General features: G+C 53.2%; 1 protein-coding gene across 4 annotated transcripts in view; it reads left to right on the top strand.

Annotated features, from left to right (window-relative positions):
- Window positions 1-5,924, top strand: part of SLC6A6 (solute carrier family 6 member 6) — a 79,579-nt gene extending 73,655 nt beyond the window's left edge. For all 4 annotated transcript variants that reach the window (XM_036266454.1, XM_036266452.1, XM_036266453.1 and 1 more), the window contains 3 exons: window positions 212-312; window positions 2,868-3,038; window positions 5,672-5,924. In XM_036266454.1, the coding sequence (XP_036122347.1) occupies window positions 212-312; window positions 2,868-3,038; window positions 5,672-5,812 (413 nt within the window). In that variant the 3' untranslated portion in view covers window positions 5,813-5,924. The remainder of the gene's footprint in view (window positions 1-211; window positions 313-2,867; window positions 3,039-5,671) is intronic.
- Window positions 5,925-14,419: the final 8,495 nt, after the last annotated feature.

Here is a 14,419-nt window from a genome sequence, read left to right as displayed (position 1 = left end):
GGCCGAAAAATATAGGATGCTCAGTTACTTTTGAATTTTAGATAATTTCAGATAAACATGTGCCACACTTGGGTCTATGTGGTATAAGATGCAAGGACCTGGATCAGGACCCAGAGACCCCTCATGGCTCTTGAGCCCTTGCTCTGTCATTCCCAGGGTGGATGCTGGCCTTGGACACCATGCCACCACTGTCTGCCTCTGTCTCTTGCAGGCAGTGATAACTTGTATGACGGTATTGAGGACATGATCGGCTATCGGCCTGGGCCGTGGATGAAGTACAGCTGGGCCGTGGTCACTCCAGTTCTCTGTGTTGTGAGTTTTTTCTTGCCTGGCTATGGGTAGAAGCCTTTTCTTATCTGCTAACCTGGTTTGCATTCAGCATCTGCTGAGTGCTGTCCGGAACAAGCCTCGCCACAGCTCGCATGGAAGGAGGTGGGGCAGGCAGCTCAACTCTGAGATGAGCTGAGATGAGTTTTGAAGGACGAGTAGGAGCCTGTCAGGAAGAGAAAACAGGAAGGGCGTTCCCGGCAAAGGAACCAGGCTGTGCAAAGGCAAAGTGTTCCTCAAAGAGGAAAACATATCGGGGCATGTTGAAAACTTCAGGGATGCGTGATAGAGTATGTAACCTTCCCCCAAACCCTTCCAGAGCTCATGAGCCCACTTTCAGTCACTGACTAAGGAGCCACTGGGGTGTCCAAAGGGGAGGTCACAGACATTGGAAATGTGGTGTTTCATGGCAGGGTGGGGGTTGTGACTAGAGAGGGGACTTCCCAGCAGAGAGATGCTCTGGGATCTCCCACGAACAAGGAAGCTGTGTACCAGCCCAGGGCCCAAAGGCCATGAGGTACCACGTTCCTCTTCCCGCCATCTTAGAATGTGGCCTTGGAGTGAGTACACGCAGGCACCCTGCCTGCTTCCAGGCTTCGCTCAGAGGCTCCGGCCAAAGGGAAATCCTCTGGAGCAAAAGCTGCTTTCCTGCCGGTGTCTGAAGCCAGTCTCGGGTTTTGGAGCTAGTGGCAGGGGAACACGCCTGCTCTGCCGTCTCGGCTCACGCGGTCGGAGGCACAAACGGCAGAAATGTTTCTTGCGTTTAGGGACCAGGGCCCGAGGAATCAAAGGGCCCTCCGCTCAGTGACTTCTGCTCCTCTGCCAGAATAAACAACGTTGCCATTAACTCACTGTGTGACGTTAGGGAAGCCCCTTCCCTCTCCACCCGGTTTGCAAAATGAGGGATGTGAGTGGCGGCTGACAACCTTAGGTTGTTACTGTTACTATTTAATATGGTTGTGGGCTTTCCATCTGAGGTACTTATTTTCCCCATAAAAGTAAGTAAACTATAGCAGCCAGTGACCACAACAATTGGCAATTTTGTTTTTGGAGGGAGATTTTGTTAGGTTCAGTGCCCATGTTCTACTTATTGCATGTGTGTGGGCAACTCCTCTCACCACTCTGACCATCAGTTTCTTCCTCTCCTTCCCTGGAGTTTTATAGATCAGAGATAGGTTGTATTCCAAGGTGGTAGGATGAAGTCACCCTCATGGGAAGAGGAACGTGACAGGCAGGTATGGGTCTCAGGCAGGTACAAAGCTTCCTTGTGTTGGGAGAGCCCAGAGCAGCGTCTTCTGGCACGCTCTTGTCTAAGCAACAGGCCAGCATGCAGCAGGGGCCCGATGGAAGGCACCTGCAGCCTAACGCCCTGCCATCACTTCTAATGCAGATAGATTGCATTCCCATCAAACCCAGTTGTTAGCCCATGAGATAAGTCATTTTCATATCTTGTGGGTCACCTGAGACAACCTGAGTTGTCATTCTGACCAGAGCAGGAGCCTCAGGCCCTCCCCGCCCAGCTGAATGTAGAAAGGGGGCCTCTGCGTAGGCTCTGGGGCTCAGAACGGACCCCACCTCATCCCATTCCATTGTTCATGGACACTGATGACCACGGGGCAGTTTCATGGGCTCGGGCTGGGCTGTGGATGCCCCGTCGGGCAAGGCTCAGGTCCACACCTTGTCCGGGGGCAGTGGTTCTCCACCTTCCTAAAGCCACGACCCTTTAGTACAGTTCCTCGGGTTGTGGTGACGCCCAACCATAAAATTATATTTGTTGCTACTTCATAAATGTAATTTTGCTACTGTTAAGTCTTAGGCGACCCCTGTGAAAGGGTCGTTCGACCCCCAAAAGGGTTGCGACCCACAGGTTGAGAACCGCTGCCCTAGGGGCTGAGTGTGGGGCTTGGAGGTGGAGGTGGGTGGGGAGGGGGGTGGAGGAAAGGCTTCACCCATGCAGCTGGCATTTATTATGCACCTGCTTTGTGCACCTGGAACCAAGTGTTAGAGAAATGGGGACGGGACACATACCTCCAGCCCTCACTGGCTCACGTTGGGTGGGCGCGTCATGTGCTGACGAAGTGATTGGAGCCACGTGCTCTCTGGGAAGGAGAAGTATGGGCACCTGACAGTCTGGACAGGGCCTGGACAAGTAAGGCAGGACCAAGGGAGTTAAACTAGGAGGAGGAGGTGAGGGAGACAGGTCCAGGCAGAGGGAACAGCCTGGGCTGAGGCCCTGGGGCAGTGGCTGAGGAGCTGGCAGGCATGCAGGATAGCTGGAGGAAGAGGGGGGGTCGGCGAGAAGGGAAGGGGTGCAGAGCTCTTGGTGGCTCCAGCTGAGGAGCTTGGACAGCATCCCGAAGGCACTGGGGAGCCACAGAGGGTTTGAGCAGAGAAATGACTTGGTCAGATATGCACTGGGGAAGGTTCTTATGCTGCAGTGGAGAAGGGTGTCAGGCCCCTTGGGTGGGGCGTGCCTTGGTTCCAGAAGCCACCCACCCCCCAGGCCCCGGACTCCCCTGACTGCCCCCATTTCTCCACAGGGATGTTTTATTTTCTCTCTCGTCAAGTACATACCCCTGACCTACAACAAAGTGTACGTGTACCCTACCTGGGCCATCGGGCTGGGCTGGAGCCTGGCCCTGTCCTCCATGGTGTGTGTCCCCTTGGTCATGGTCATCCGCCTCTGCCAGACGGAAGGATCGTTCCTCGTGGTGAGCACCTGGGGCCCCAGGTTGGATTGGGGGGGGGGGCGGGAGGCCAAGGCCAGCCTGCTCTCAGTTTGCTGTGTGACCTTGGGCATATCATTGGCCCTGAGTGCTGCACCCCTACCTGCCCCATGGAGTGGTTTGGATTGTGGGCAGGAGAGTACATCGTGGGAAAACTGGAACCAAGTACAGTTCCCATGGGAGAAGGCTCTGTGGTGATGTTCAGAGCCGGGCCCTAGCGGGAGGAGGCATTTGCCAAGCAGGGAATTCGAGATGAGAAGGGTGTAGGGCATGGTGCAAGGAGGCGCGACCGCACTGGGGCAGCAGTGGCACATTCTGGGGGTGAGCGGGTGAGAGGCTGGAGAGATGGTGGCAGTTTTCGATGCCAAGCTGAGAGCTAGGGCTTCATCTTAAGATAGGAGACTAGGAGCCAGGGAGGAAGCCCGAGCTCCACCCAGAGGCCTTCCCTTACCCTGGAGCCAGATTGCAAATAATCCCCGCCCGTGCTGGTGCCCCCTTCCCAGATCTGCAGATCTGTGGTCCTGTCTCTGCCCCACCCTCACAGGCCACCTCTGTCCTAGGCAGAACCTCCAGTTTCCGGCCTCTGTGCCTTTCAGTCTCCTCCTCTGCTGCCCCCTCCCTGAGGCCCACCTCCTCTCAGAAATTCCTCTGACAATACTGTAGATTCCAGGGCTCTTTCCAAGAAATCCTTTTCTTAGAATCTCCCTTAACCTTTGGGCTTGGGTGGACTCCAAGATTGCACTGTTTTGTTCTGGGCTGTTTTTATTGTTATTCTCTTAAAAATCTGGAGCCAGGATGTCCTGGGGCCCTGGCTCCCCCTTGGGCTGGGTGGGTTTCCTTGTGGGTAGGGGAATGGCCTGGAGGTATTGGTGGGAGGAGAGGTGGGGCAGAAAGGGACCAGCCTTCCGAGACAGAGGAAGTAGGCAGGGGTGTGCCAGGGAGGAAAACATGAAGCTCTGTCTGAGCCAGCTTGGCCCTTGGGTGTTCCTGCAGCATTGACTCATTGTATTTTCTCAAGGACACAGGGAAAGACCCCAGTATTCAGCCAGAATGCTGAATGGCCCTATCATTTGTTAAAACATTGAAATACTGAGCCCTGTGACAAACAGGCAATAGCGACTGCCCCGAGCCCTCTGCGTACCCCCTGCATATACACTATGCAACCAGTCCCTCCCCAGGAATTCCAGAATGTCCCTGCCATCCAGAAACTGAAGAGTTCATAGCAGAGGACTTGGATATCTGTTCTGATTGGTCAGTACCCACAGCAATTACATAGTTTAAGCATGGGGGTGGGACACAAGGACACCCAACAGGTCACTAACTTTGTCCCTTTACAGTCTAATTTTTTTTTAATTAAAAAAACTTTTTTAGAGAGAGGATGGGAGAGAGATACATCAATTGACTGCCTCCCACACACGCCCTGATCCAGGATTGAACCCACAACCTGGGTCTATGCCCTAACCAGAGATCAAACCCGCCACCTTCTGGTGTACAGGATGTCGCCCCAGTCCACTGAGCAACCCTAGCCAGGGCTTCAAAGTCTAATTTTAAAACATTGTTCCAGCCCCAGTTTAGAGGTTTGGTCAGAGTGGGGTTGGTGGGGGAGAAGGAGGATGCATGGGTGAGGAATCCACTTCACCCCAAACTTGCACCCCTTCCTTACCTACAAACCTAACCCCTCCTCCGAAGGCAGCTGTCTGTCTTTGCTACGTTCCCCTCGGGCTCCCACCTGCACAGGTTGCCCAGGTATCTCCCCAGCACGAATATCTTGGAGCCAGGTTCCGCAAACCCAGGTCTGTCCTGGGAGGAGTCTAGTTGCATCTCACCCCCCATATAAACGGAGCCGGGTGGCGGGTGGCTGTCCCTGGGCCTTTGACATCTGCCATGTGCACACCCCACTGTACAGATGTGGAGAGGCGGACGAGGAAAGGGGACAGGACGCCCTTCCTGCTGGCATTCCACCCCTCGCCCTCTCCTTGTGGCCTCCAGCCGGTCCTCCAGGGACCAGGCAGGAAACCCAGATGAGGGCAGCCGCTGGAGGGGGGGGCAGTGAACTGGGGAAGGTGATGGAAACCTGCAGCGGGCAGCCGTGCTCTCAGCTCTGGCCAGTGGTTACCGAGGGGACGTGGGCCTACAGTTGCCAGATCTTGCCATTTTTAAAAAGATGGAAATTGGATTTTCAGCGCATTTTAGGTAGCTTTTAATAAGCAGCTTTGAAAAGTTATAATATACCTAAACTGAATGCCTAGTGAGAGAACTTCTTATTCACACCACTTTCAATTTTAGTTTCTGAGTGGACACTTGACAGAGGTGGGCTGGGAGACAGGAGCTCCGAGTTCTTGTCCCAGCTCTACCTCTGTGTTCTCGGTGTCCTCGGGGAGGGCTCTTCCCTCACTGACTCCACGAGTGGGCAACCAGCGGAAGGATGAAGGGACCTCAGGAGCACCTTAGTTCGACATCTGCATTTGCCAGTGGGTGAAATGGGAGGTCCAGAGAGGACAGTGGTGAGGAAGAGGCCAGACGGCACACTGGCGGGACCCAGACAGGGTAGAAGGCCGTAATGAAAGGGAACCAGACCGCCTGACTTCCTGCCCGCTTCGGTCTCCTTCCTTCCCCAGAGACTCAAGTACCTGCTGACCCCGAGGGAACCCAACCGCTGGGCCGTGGATCGAGACGGGGCCACACCCTACAGCTCCCACTCGACCATGAATGGCGCTCTCATGAAACCGACCCACATCATAGTGGAGACCATGATGTGAGCTCTCTCGGGCTGACGGGGCTGCTTTCCTGCTGTTTACTAACATTAGATTCTCATAGGACCAGGTTTACAGAGCTTTATATTTGCACTAGGATTTTTTTTTTTTTAATTGTCACAGAAAATATTACTGTGTGTGCGCGTGTGTGTGTGTGTGCGTGTGCGTGTGTGTGTGTGGTGTCGTGCGTATGTGTATTTTGTTTTGATTTGGGGATATTTTGTACAAACAAACACCCCATGGGCAGAAGTCCGGGGCAAGGCAGAGCTTTCATACTGAATTAGATGTATTTTATGGGAACTGGTAAATTTTCCTTTGTATTTTTTTTTTTTTTTTTTTTTACATATAATTATATATACATTTAGAAATTGTCATACACTTTTACCACTTGAATTGATCTTCTTGCCAGCAATAGATCTCGTTTTCAGAAGCAATTCTTTGGTGCTTGTGTAGCTGGCAGAAAGTTCTGCCCCGAAAAACACAGGGTGGAAATTTCCTGGGACAGCCAACCCGTTTTAAAGGTGGAGTACCTCCCAAACCTGGTTCAAGTAGAAGCAGCCAGCAGGGAGAGGGCCCCTCCCTCTGGCCAGACCCACAGGGGCTGGAGAAAGGAGGGTTGTGAGGAGACGTCTCTTTACACTTGTAGCCAAGAAGAGAGATGCCAAAATAATGAACTAGGCACTGACTTAAAGGTGACAGGTGAGGCCCTAGAGCAAAAAACAAAATCCCACCTTTTATTTTGAGATCAATATATTTTGAGATCAATTTATTTGGTGAGGGACGAGAGGTGAGCGGGTGGACCAAAGGATGGAGGGCCCCAGGGTTCAGGGGCCCGGCGTTGGAGGGGGGTGCTTTTTTTCCCTCATCTCTCCACCCTCATCTCCCAGAGGCTGGGAGAAACTCCTGCCAAGCTCTTGTTGAAGACCCCAGCCCAGGGCCACACTGGCTCCGAGCAGGGAGAACCAAGAGTGTCTTTGGAGTTGCACCGAGTATTTGAATCCAGTGAAGTGCTCTCAGAACTCTTCCTCCAAGTTCATTCCCAAGTGCAACGCTGGCTAGACCTGAGCGATAATAAAACTGTATTTCCCAGTCCCTGCAGTAGCTGGTGTCAGATACGCACTGTGTGGGGACCGAGGGGAGGCAGTGAGGGAACACTGTCTAGGAAGCTGGGGTTGTTCAGGGGGCTGGCACCCCAGAACTGGCTCAACCAAGAATGGTGTCCTCTCTGAACCAGAAGGGAAGGTACTCTACCTTTAACATCCTGAGTGTGGACGCTCCTCCACCTTGGCCCCCATTTAGACCTCAACTGTGCCATTTAAAGTCACTTCCAAGTTCAGAGTCTAAACTAAATGGAAACGTCACAAAGGGCAATGACTGCCTAGCGGGGGGGTGGTGGGGGGTGGGGGTGGAGAGTGAAGTCCAGCTCAGGTTTTCAGAGCGGGAGCTCTCTGAATCCTGGAAACCCCCTCCTCAAATCCAAGAGAGGGGGGGCCTTTGGTGTCCCTCTCCCAAGGGGCAGAGGCAATTCTGAACTCTTGTCTTGGTAAACTTTCACATTTCACTGTTTCCAAAGCATATACTCTGCCAAACAACACCTATTCCAAACCGGTCACAGTTCCGATGTGTTCTTGTTTTTCTATGTATTTATGGTTGCGCTGTGTCTAACTTGACTTTATTGTTATTATTTTTTTTTCTCTCCCTAATTGTACTGAATAGCAATGTGACCTGTTTTCCTCTGTCTAATGGAACTTTAGTAAACTAACCACTTTCCGTGATTGGGGACAGGTGATGTGTGGAGCGAGGGGGGCGTGGCAAGCTGTGGCTACCTGGCATCTGTGGTCATTTCAGGCTGCATACATCTCCCCTCTGGGGCTCAGACCCCCAGCGAAAGGCCACAGGGTGGCGGGCAAATTGCAACATTCTGGAAATGGCCCGAGGAAGTCCTCTTCTTATAAGATTCCCAGACCAAATTCTAGACCAAAGACACATGCAGACCAAGTCCCCAGGTCCCACCTGGCTGGAAGGTCAGCCACTTTGCCCAAGCCCATTCCTCGAGTCTCCCCGGGCACCTGTCTCCAATTGCGACCCTCGTGTCTAATCCCCTAGCTCTGATGTATCCGCAGAACTTGGCTCTATGAGTACAGTGTGGAATGATGTGCAACTTTTATATGTCTCTACATAAAGGAAACTGTCATTGGCGCTCAGACTCTGGTCCACCTGTCACTGGAGAAGGGGCAGCCCTCTGCCCACTCTCTGCCTGGGATGGGTCAGAAATTCTGATGTCCACACATAGTCCAGCCAGCCAGATCCAGAAGGGATGTGAGGGAGGGGTTTAAAGAATTTTTTAGGATGCAGAAATGGGCAGATCTCACCAGAGAGATGCTTCGTCGGGCTGAGCCGGGGCCTGTCCGCCCTGCAGTGGAGCTGCACGGTCAGTGTTGGAGAGGCTTCCGGGGCCCCCCAGCCAACACCCTCATAAAATGGGGAAATGGAAGCCAGGAGCAGGGGAGGGACTTTGGCACCGCAGGTGGAAATGGAACCAGACTGTCCGTAGTCAGCTCTGGCTGCAGGTCCTCTGAGGTGTGTGTACTGGGTGCAGCTCCCCGGTGTTCTCCCTGAAGACCAAAGACGAGCCTTTAGGAAAAAGGAAATGCCCCATCCCCAGCATTCAGGGATGCGGTGAGCAGCACCCTCCACCCCCTGAGCATCCTTGGGTCAACTGGTCCCCAAGCTGTGACTCAGGCCTCTGGCAGGAGAGGCAGCCCCTGTTCACCCTGGCCCTGCACCCAGCAGCCCTCTGTGAGCTAGGCATTGAGACCCCTATTGCACATGAGGAAACTGAGGCCCATCGAAGCCAGTTGGTGTGCCAGAGGCAGAACCTTCAGGCAGCATTCAGCCGGACACCACGCAGGACATTCCCAGGCAGCAGGAAGTGGCGTTGGATGCCGATATCTGGGTGGTGCGCAGCTCCCTCTCGGTCCCTCTGGTCCCTCTGAGCCCAGATCCCAGCACGCCCCAGAGACAGTGGTGAAGCACCCGGGGAAAGCCAGCCCCTCAGCCTAGCAAAGGGCATTCCTGTGTCACCGGGCCCACTGCACAGTGACCAGTGATCCAGCTGACATCTCAACACTGCCCCTCTGGATGGGGAAATGCAGAGGTGCCTCCCTTCCCCCACACCTCAGACACAGGCCAGGAGAGGACCCAGGAGAAAGCCCCTCCAGGCAGTTAGTGGGCCCAACCAGCCCTCAGACCCAAGTTAGGCGACTCCAGCTGGGCTTTGCACGTGGACGCTGTAAACACCACAGTGCAAACATGCCACAAGCACAAAGCCATGAAACAAAAACCCAGACACCAAAATCGGACTGGACTGCGGGCCCCTCCCTCTCAGAATGCATCTTGTTTCGATCGGAAGCTGTTTCCTTGTTCCCTTGTGGGTGTCACTACAGACGTGTTCTGACAAGGTCCCTGAAAGATGAAGCATCTTGTGATACATTTGGCTTCAGACTGGGATGTTAGCTCCATTTTTTTTTTTTTTTTTTTTTTTACCCAATTAATTTTCAAATCCTTACCAACTGTGACTCTGTATTTAGCACAAGAGAAAGCTGGGAACGTGGGTCTTGCCTCCTTTCAGAAATATGTCTGCCTCATCGGGACTTTTTTTTTTAACTTCAAAATATTTTTAAACTATTTTAAACTTTTGTAAAAAAAAAAACAAAAAACAAGTCAACCAACAAGAGACTCTTCTGAGGAGGAACATTTGTATTTGAATAAGATCCTTGGTGTGTAATTCAGTCTTGCAATATACAAGCTTTTGTGTATACATGTTTTATGATATGAATCCCTGTATTTTGCAGGGTTTCCCTTTCCCCTTTTGCTTTTTAGATAAATATGTATATCGATATTTTAAATCCATCTTTCTTTTTTTTTTTTAGAGGAATTTGTAATCACCTTATAACATGAAAATAAACATTTCCTTTTTAAATCCAATACGTGTGGGTTCTTTTTTGATGAGGCTGTTTTTTTCCGACATCCGGCAAGTCCTTTCCAGTTCTTGATGGGCTCTCAGCCCCAGGATGCTCCTCAAAGGTGTTCAAGGCTGGAGACCCCGAGGCAGAGGCTTCTAGACAGGGTATGGTTTGCTCACTTGCACAGGGCAAGTCCGAGCAAGTCATTTGCACCCAGGTCCACAGACTCCTGGGCCGGTTCTGGCTGGTTCTACCGGTCCTGCTGAATGAAGCCACCTGCTACACACACAGCCCCATGCAGCTGGGAGAGCTCCCAGTCTGCTGAGCCTCAGTTTCCCCACCTGGAATAAACCACCGCCCCCTTTAAGGCTTCAGGGATGGTTAGAGATGATGCTCAGTGATCAGGCCCTCACCTGCTCTGGCTTTGTTTCCTTCTTTCCCAGCCCAGGGTTATCTTGCTGTAAGCTCAGGAAGGGGGTGTGGGAGGGGGGCACTAACCTGAGGTTGGTGCCCTCCCGGCTCCCTCGGTGTCTCACCAGGTGCAGTCACTAAAGCCTGATCCCATGCCATCCCATCAGGGCTCTGACTGCCAAGTCCAAGAGTGGGGCTGGGGGCTGCTGGACCATGGGAAGTGGCAAGACCTGGAGGTGTGCACATAGAGACCTCACAGCAGGACCTCAGGGGAGGACACTCGGGACCCCAGAAGGTCAGTGTTGGCACAGATGTCCTCAGCCTTAGGGGTCATAAGCCCAACACAGTTCTAGAGGGGGAAACAGACCAGGGAAAGGTTGATGTTGGGGCAGCCTTCCAGCCCACTGGCCCCATTACCCTTTGTGAGTGGGCAAGGTCAGGGAGCTTGCTAGGTCTTCTTTCTCAGTATTTCATTATTTATAGACAATGTTAGAGTAAAATCTCCATCTCCCCTCTTTTTCTGGCCATCTGCCTTTCTGTTGCCCTCTGTCCTCCTTCCTCCCTCCCTCTCTGAGTGTTTTGGCCATATGGCTTGTGTTCAAATCCTGACTTCCTTGTTACCTGTATGACCTTGGCAAGTTATTGAACCTCTCTGTGCCTCATTTCCTCATCTGTCGTGTTGAGATGGTAATAGAGCCACCGCTGAAAGCTCTTGGGAGGATCCAGGGAATTCTTGCAAAGCTCTGGGACCAGTGCTACCTCTCCCGGAGACCAGCAGAGTTCTGTAGCGCTGCAGCCTGGGTTTTCTTAGCCCAGCCACATAAAACGCAACCTGGGCTCAGCCCTTACCCCTCCTGAGGGGTAGCTCACTCCATCTGGTATAGCTGATGAGAAGCTCTTCATCTGTCCACAGAGTTGTGGCTCCCCCAGTGGGACCCAGCCCTGCCCCTTGGGCTCATCCTACCCATGATACTACCCCCAGGCTGCCCCCTGGGCCCTTCCCCACCCAGGCACAGAGAATAAAATCCATAGTCCATACCTCAGCCTTCATGATTGGGCTCTCCGACCTTCAGTCTGGTCTCTAACCCCCTCCCTTCCCCTGCCACATTTCTCTTCCTTGAAACCATCAATCTCATTCCCAACTTGGCCTTTGCACTTGCTGTGCCCTCTGCCTGGGACATGCTTCCTCCATGTCCCCACAGGGCTAACTCATATTCCTTCGGGTCTTGGCACAAAAGCCACCTCAGCGAAGCCCTTCCTGACCCCCTGAACTAAAGGTTCCCAACCCCAATCACTGTCTTCATTACTGTTTTCATTGCTCTTTATTCCTCCTAAACAATTCTTTATGATATTTTCACTTGTCAATTGTCTGTCTTTCGCTAGAATATAAGTTTCATGCAGACAGGACCTCATCTCTTTTGTTCTTGTTTTTTCCCCAAGGGCTAGAATGATGCATAGTACACAAAGACTTTTTGAATGGATGATAATGAATTAATCAAAAGCAGGTGAGCCCTGGCCAGTTTGGCTCAGTGGTTAGAGTGTCAGCCCATGGACCAGTGAGTTCACGGGTTCAATTCCGGTCAAGGGCACGTACCTCAATTGCAGTTTCTCCCCAGCCCTGGTTGGGGTCATGCGGGAGGCAGCCACTCGATGTGTCCCTTTCATGTCGATGTTTTTCTCTCTCTCTTCCTCTCTCCCTACCACTCTATCTGAACAAAAGTGGAAGGATATCCTTGGGTGAGGATAAAAAAAAAAAAAAAAAAAAAAGGTGAGATGTTACAAGATCCAAATAGAAGCTGACTCTTGCCAGCTTATGATTTTAAAAAAAGTAGACACCCTAGTTTAGGTGCATTTAAGTAATTTTATTTAAAAAAATGCAAATCATCCCAACAGCACCCCACCCCCAACTTCCAAGTCATGGCAGCCCCTGGTGGGACAGACAGATTTACACGGGGCGCAAACAGACCCCAAATGGCCTTTGCAGTGCACCCCCCCCCTTGGCTTGTAGTGCTTCCCGAGAGCCCTAAGAAACCCCATGTAGAAAAATACTTTACAAGGAATATGCTCCCATCTCAGCCAGAGAAAAATACAGCTTTTAGGGGTGGAAGGGGCATGTTGCAAGGGCTGTACCCAAAATGCATAGGCAGGCAGGACGCTCACCGGGGACAGGTGTCAGGAAACATCAAGTCTGGGATGAACGGTTCCCACGAGAAGCCAGAAGAAATATTGCATATGAGTGAGTAGGCCGGCCACTGCGAGGAGGTCCACCCGCCAGGCCACACCTCGTTGCATACGTGGACGGGGAGGGGGATGGCAGAGGCCCCAGCCCCAGGAGGGAGGGGAGCACTGGTCAGGGTCAGGATGCGCCTTCTCGCGTGCAGTCCAGCCAGCACAGCTTTCCCAAGCCAAGGGGCCCTGGGAGTGTATTCTGTCCGGTTCTGCTGAATGACTGAGGCCCAAAGAGGCTGGGCCACTTTCCTAAGGTCACACAGTTGAGGCTGGGAGTGGCCATGTCTCTGCTGCACCCCACCCCCACCCCAAGCTGAAGATTCTTGGCTTTTGCTTGGTGCCCCTGAGCTCCAGCCAGGGCATGAAGGGCTCTCCAGAGAGGGTGCAGAGGAGCAGGGTACAGGGAGGGGAAGGGAAGAGAAGGGGAGGCAGGCCCTTAGGGAGAGTGTGGGCAGGGGGCCCATACCTGCTCAGAGACTGCTCACCCCATGATTGCCCAGAGGGGCATGTCAGACTCAGAGGGGCCACGCAGCCACTGAGCAGCCACTGAGGGGGAAAAGAACAGGCCTCTTGACTCCTGATCTGGTTCGTTGAGTGGAAGAATGTTTTTTGGGCCTCCAGGGGACAGAGGTGGAGGAGAGTGCAGGTGGGAGTGGGTGCCCCATTTTCCTGAGCCCCCCCCCCCTTAAGAACTGGGTGGGAGCAAAGCAAAACCCCAGACTGACTGCATCCTGCCTGCCCGCCTCCATTCCAGGGGCCATACCCCAGACCACCAGGTGGAGGCCCCATGCCCTTCTCAAAACCAAAAGTGTTTCTGGTCTGTGGAAAACGAGGAAAACGATTTTAAGAGATGCTGGTGCTTCCAGATTTCAAGTGGGAAGACACTTCCTGGAACGGCCACTCTGGACACTGGCACCATTGGGAGGGAGAGAGGATGGCCCTTCTCGCCAGCCTCTCTCCTGTCTCCCTCTGTGCTTGTCCCTCCTTCCCCCGAGTCACACACTGGGAGTAGTGCGTCAGCTTACAGGTCGTGTCTTCCACGGCTTCCCATCTTCACTGCATGCCAGGTGAGTGGAGCCCAATTTTTGTCCCCAAATGACTCTCTCCACAAGGAGGAACCTGGGCTCAGAGGGGTGTATGCAAATGGGTCGGCTAATGCAGGTGCCGCAAAAGCAGCAGGAGGGGCTGCGGGCCCAAAGCCAGACACTGATGTCCAGTGGGTCCAGAACTGTCGTCTCAAATCTCAGAAGTTTCGGACCAGAGACGCCAAGATGAAACAATCGCTGACTTCACATCAAAGGGCTGGCACTTCCTGGATTCCAGATCCCCAGCTCAGAACCATCTAAGTGGGGACACTCGGAATCAGAGAATCTTGGAACCAGCAAGCCCCAAGCACCAGGATTCTGAAGGAGTTGGGCTCCTACCCCAAGCAGCATCCTTCCTGGCGATCAGCTCTCCAGCGGAAGTGACACCCAGGCTCACCCTGAATGCTCCCCCATCGGGAAACTAACCCTCTGGGCACGTGTGGATGCATCACTGGGATGCCTCACATCTCAAGTCAACAGCCTCACTTGGGCATCCAGCTCCCGCTTGCTCACCTCCTGTGACAGGAAGCTCACTCCTCCGTGGCAGCTCATTCCAGCTCCATAAGTGCTCCGTACCCTGAGCTAGGCTTTCCCCACACCAGACACCCTCCTGAGGAAGCTCAGTAGGAACTTGGGGCCACCTCCAGACCCTGCTTCTGAGCAGCCTGTCTGTTAGGCTGGGCACCTCTGGGCATCTTGGAGACCCAACGTGGAGAAAGACCTAGATGCCACTTCAGTTGAGGCAGGGACCTCACTGCCTGGCACCCCAGTTCCACAGAACTGGAGAACAGAGACAAGGTCCTGTCCATGGCTCAAAGCCTGCCAGATGGACAGGTAGGCGCGTGGGTGGCCACTTCTCCAGCCCAGCTATAGGGCTGGGAGCCAGGATCTGCCCAGTGGCCCCTTGGTGGATTACACCGACT

This window comes from Molossus molossus, unplaced genomic scaffold (assembly GCF_014108415.1).
Source record: "Molossus molossus isolate mMolMol1 unplaced genomic scaffold, mMolMol1.p scaffold_m16_p_18, whole genome shotgun sequence".
In the NCBI taxonomy this organism is placed as follows: domain Eukaryota; kingdom Metazoa; phylum Chordata; class Mammalia; order Chiroptera; family Molossidae; genus Molossus; species Molossus molossus.
Note: the sequence above shows the minus strand (reverse complement) of the source record. Positions and strands in the feature narration are given on the sequence as shown.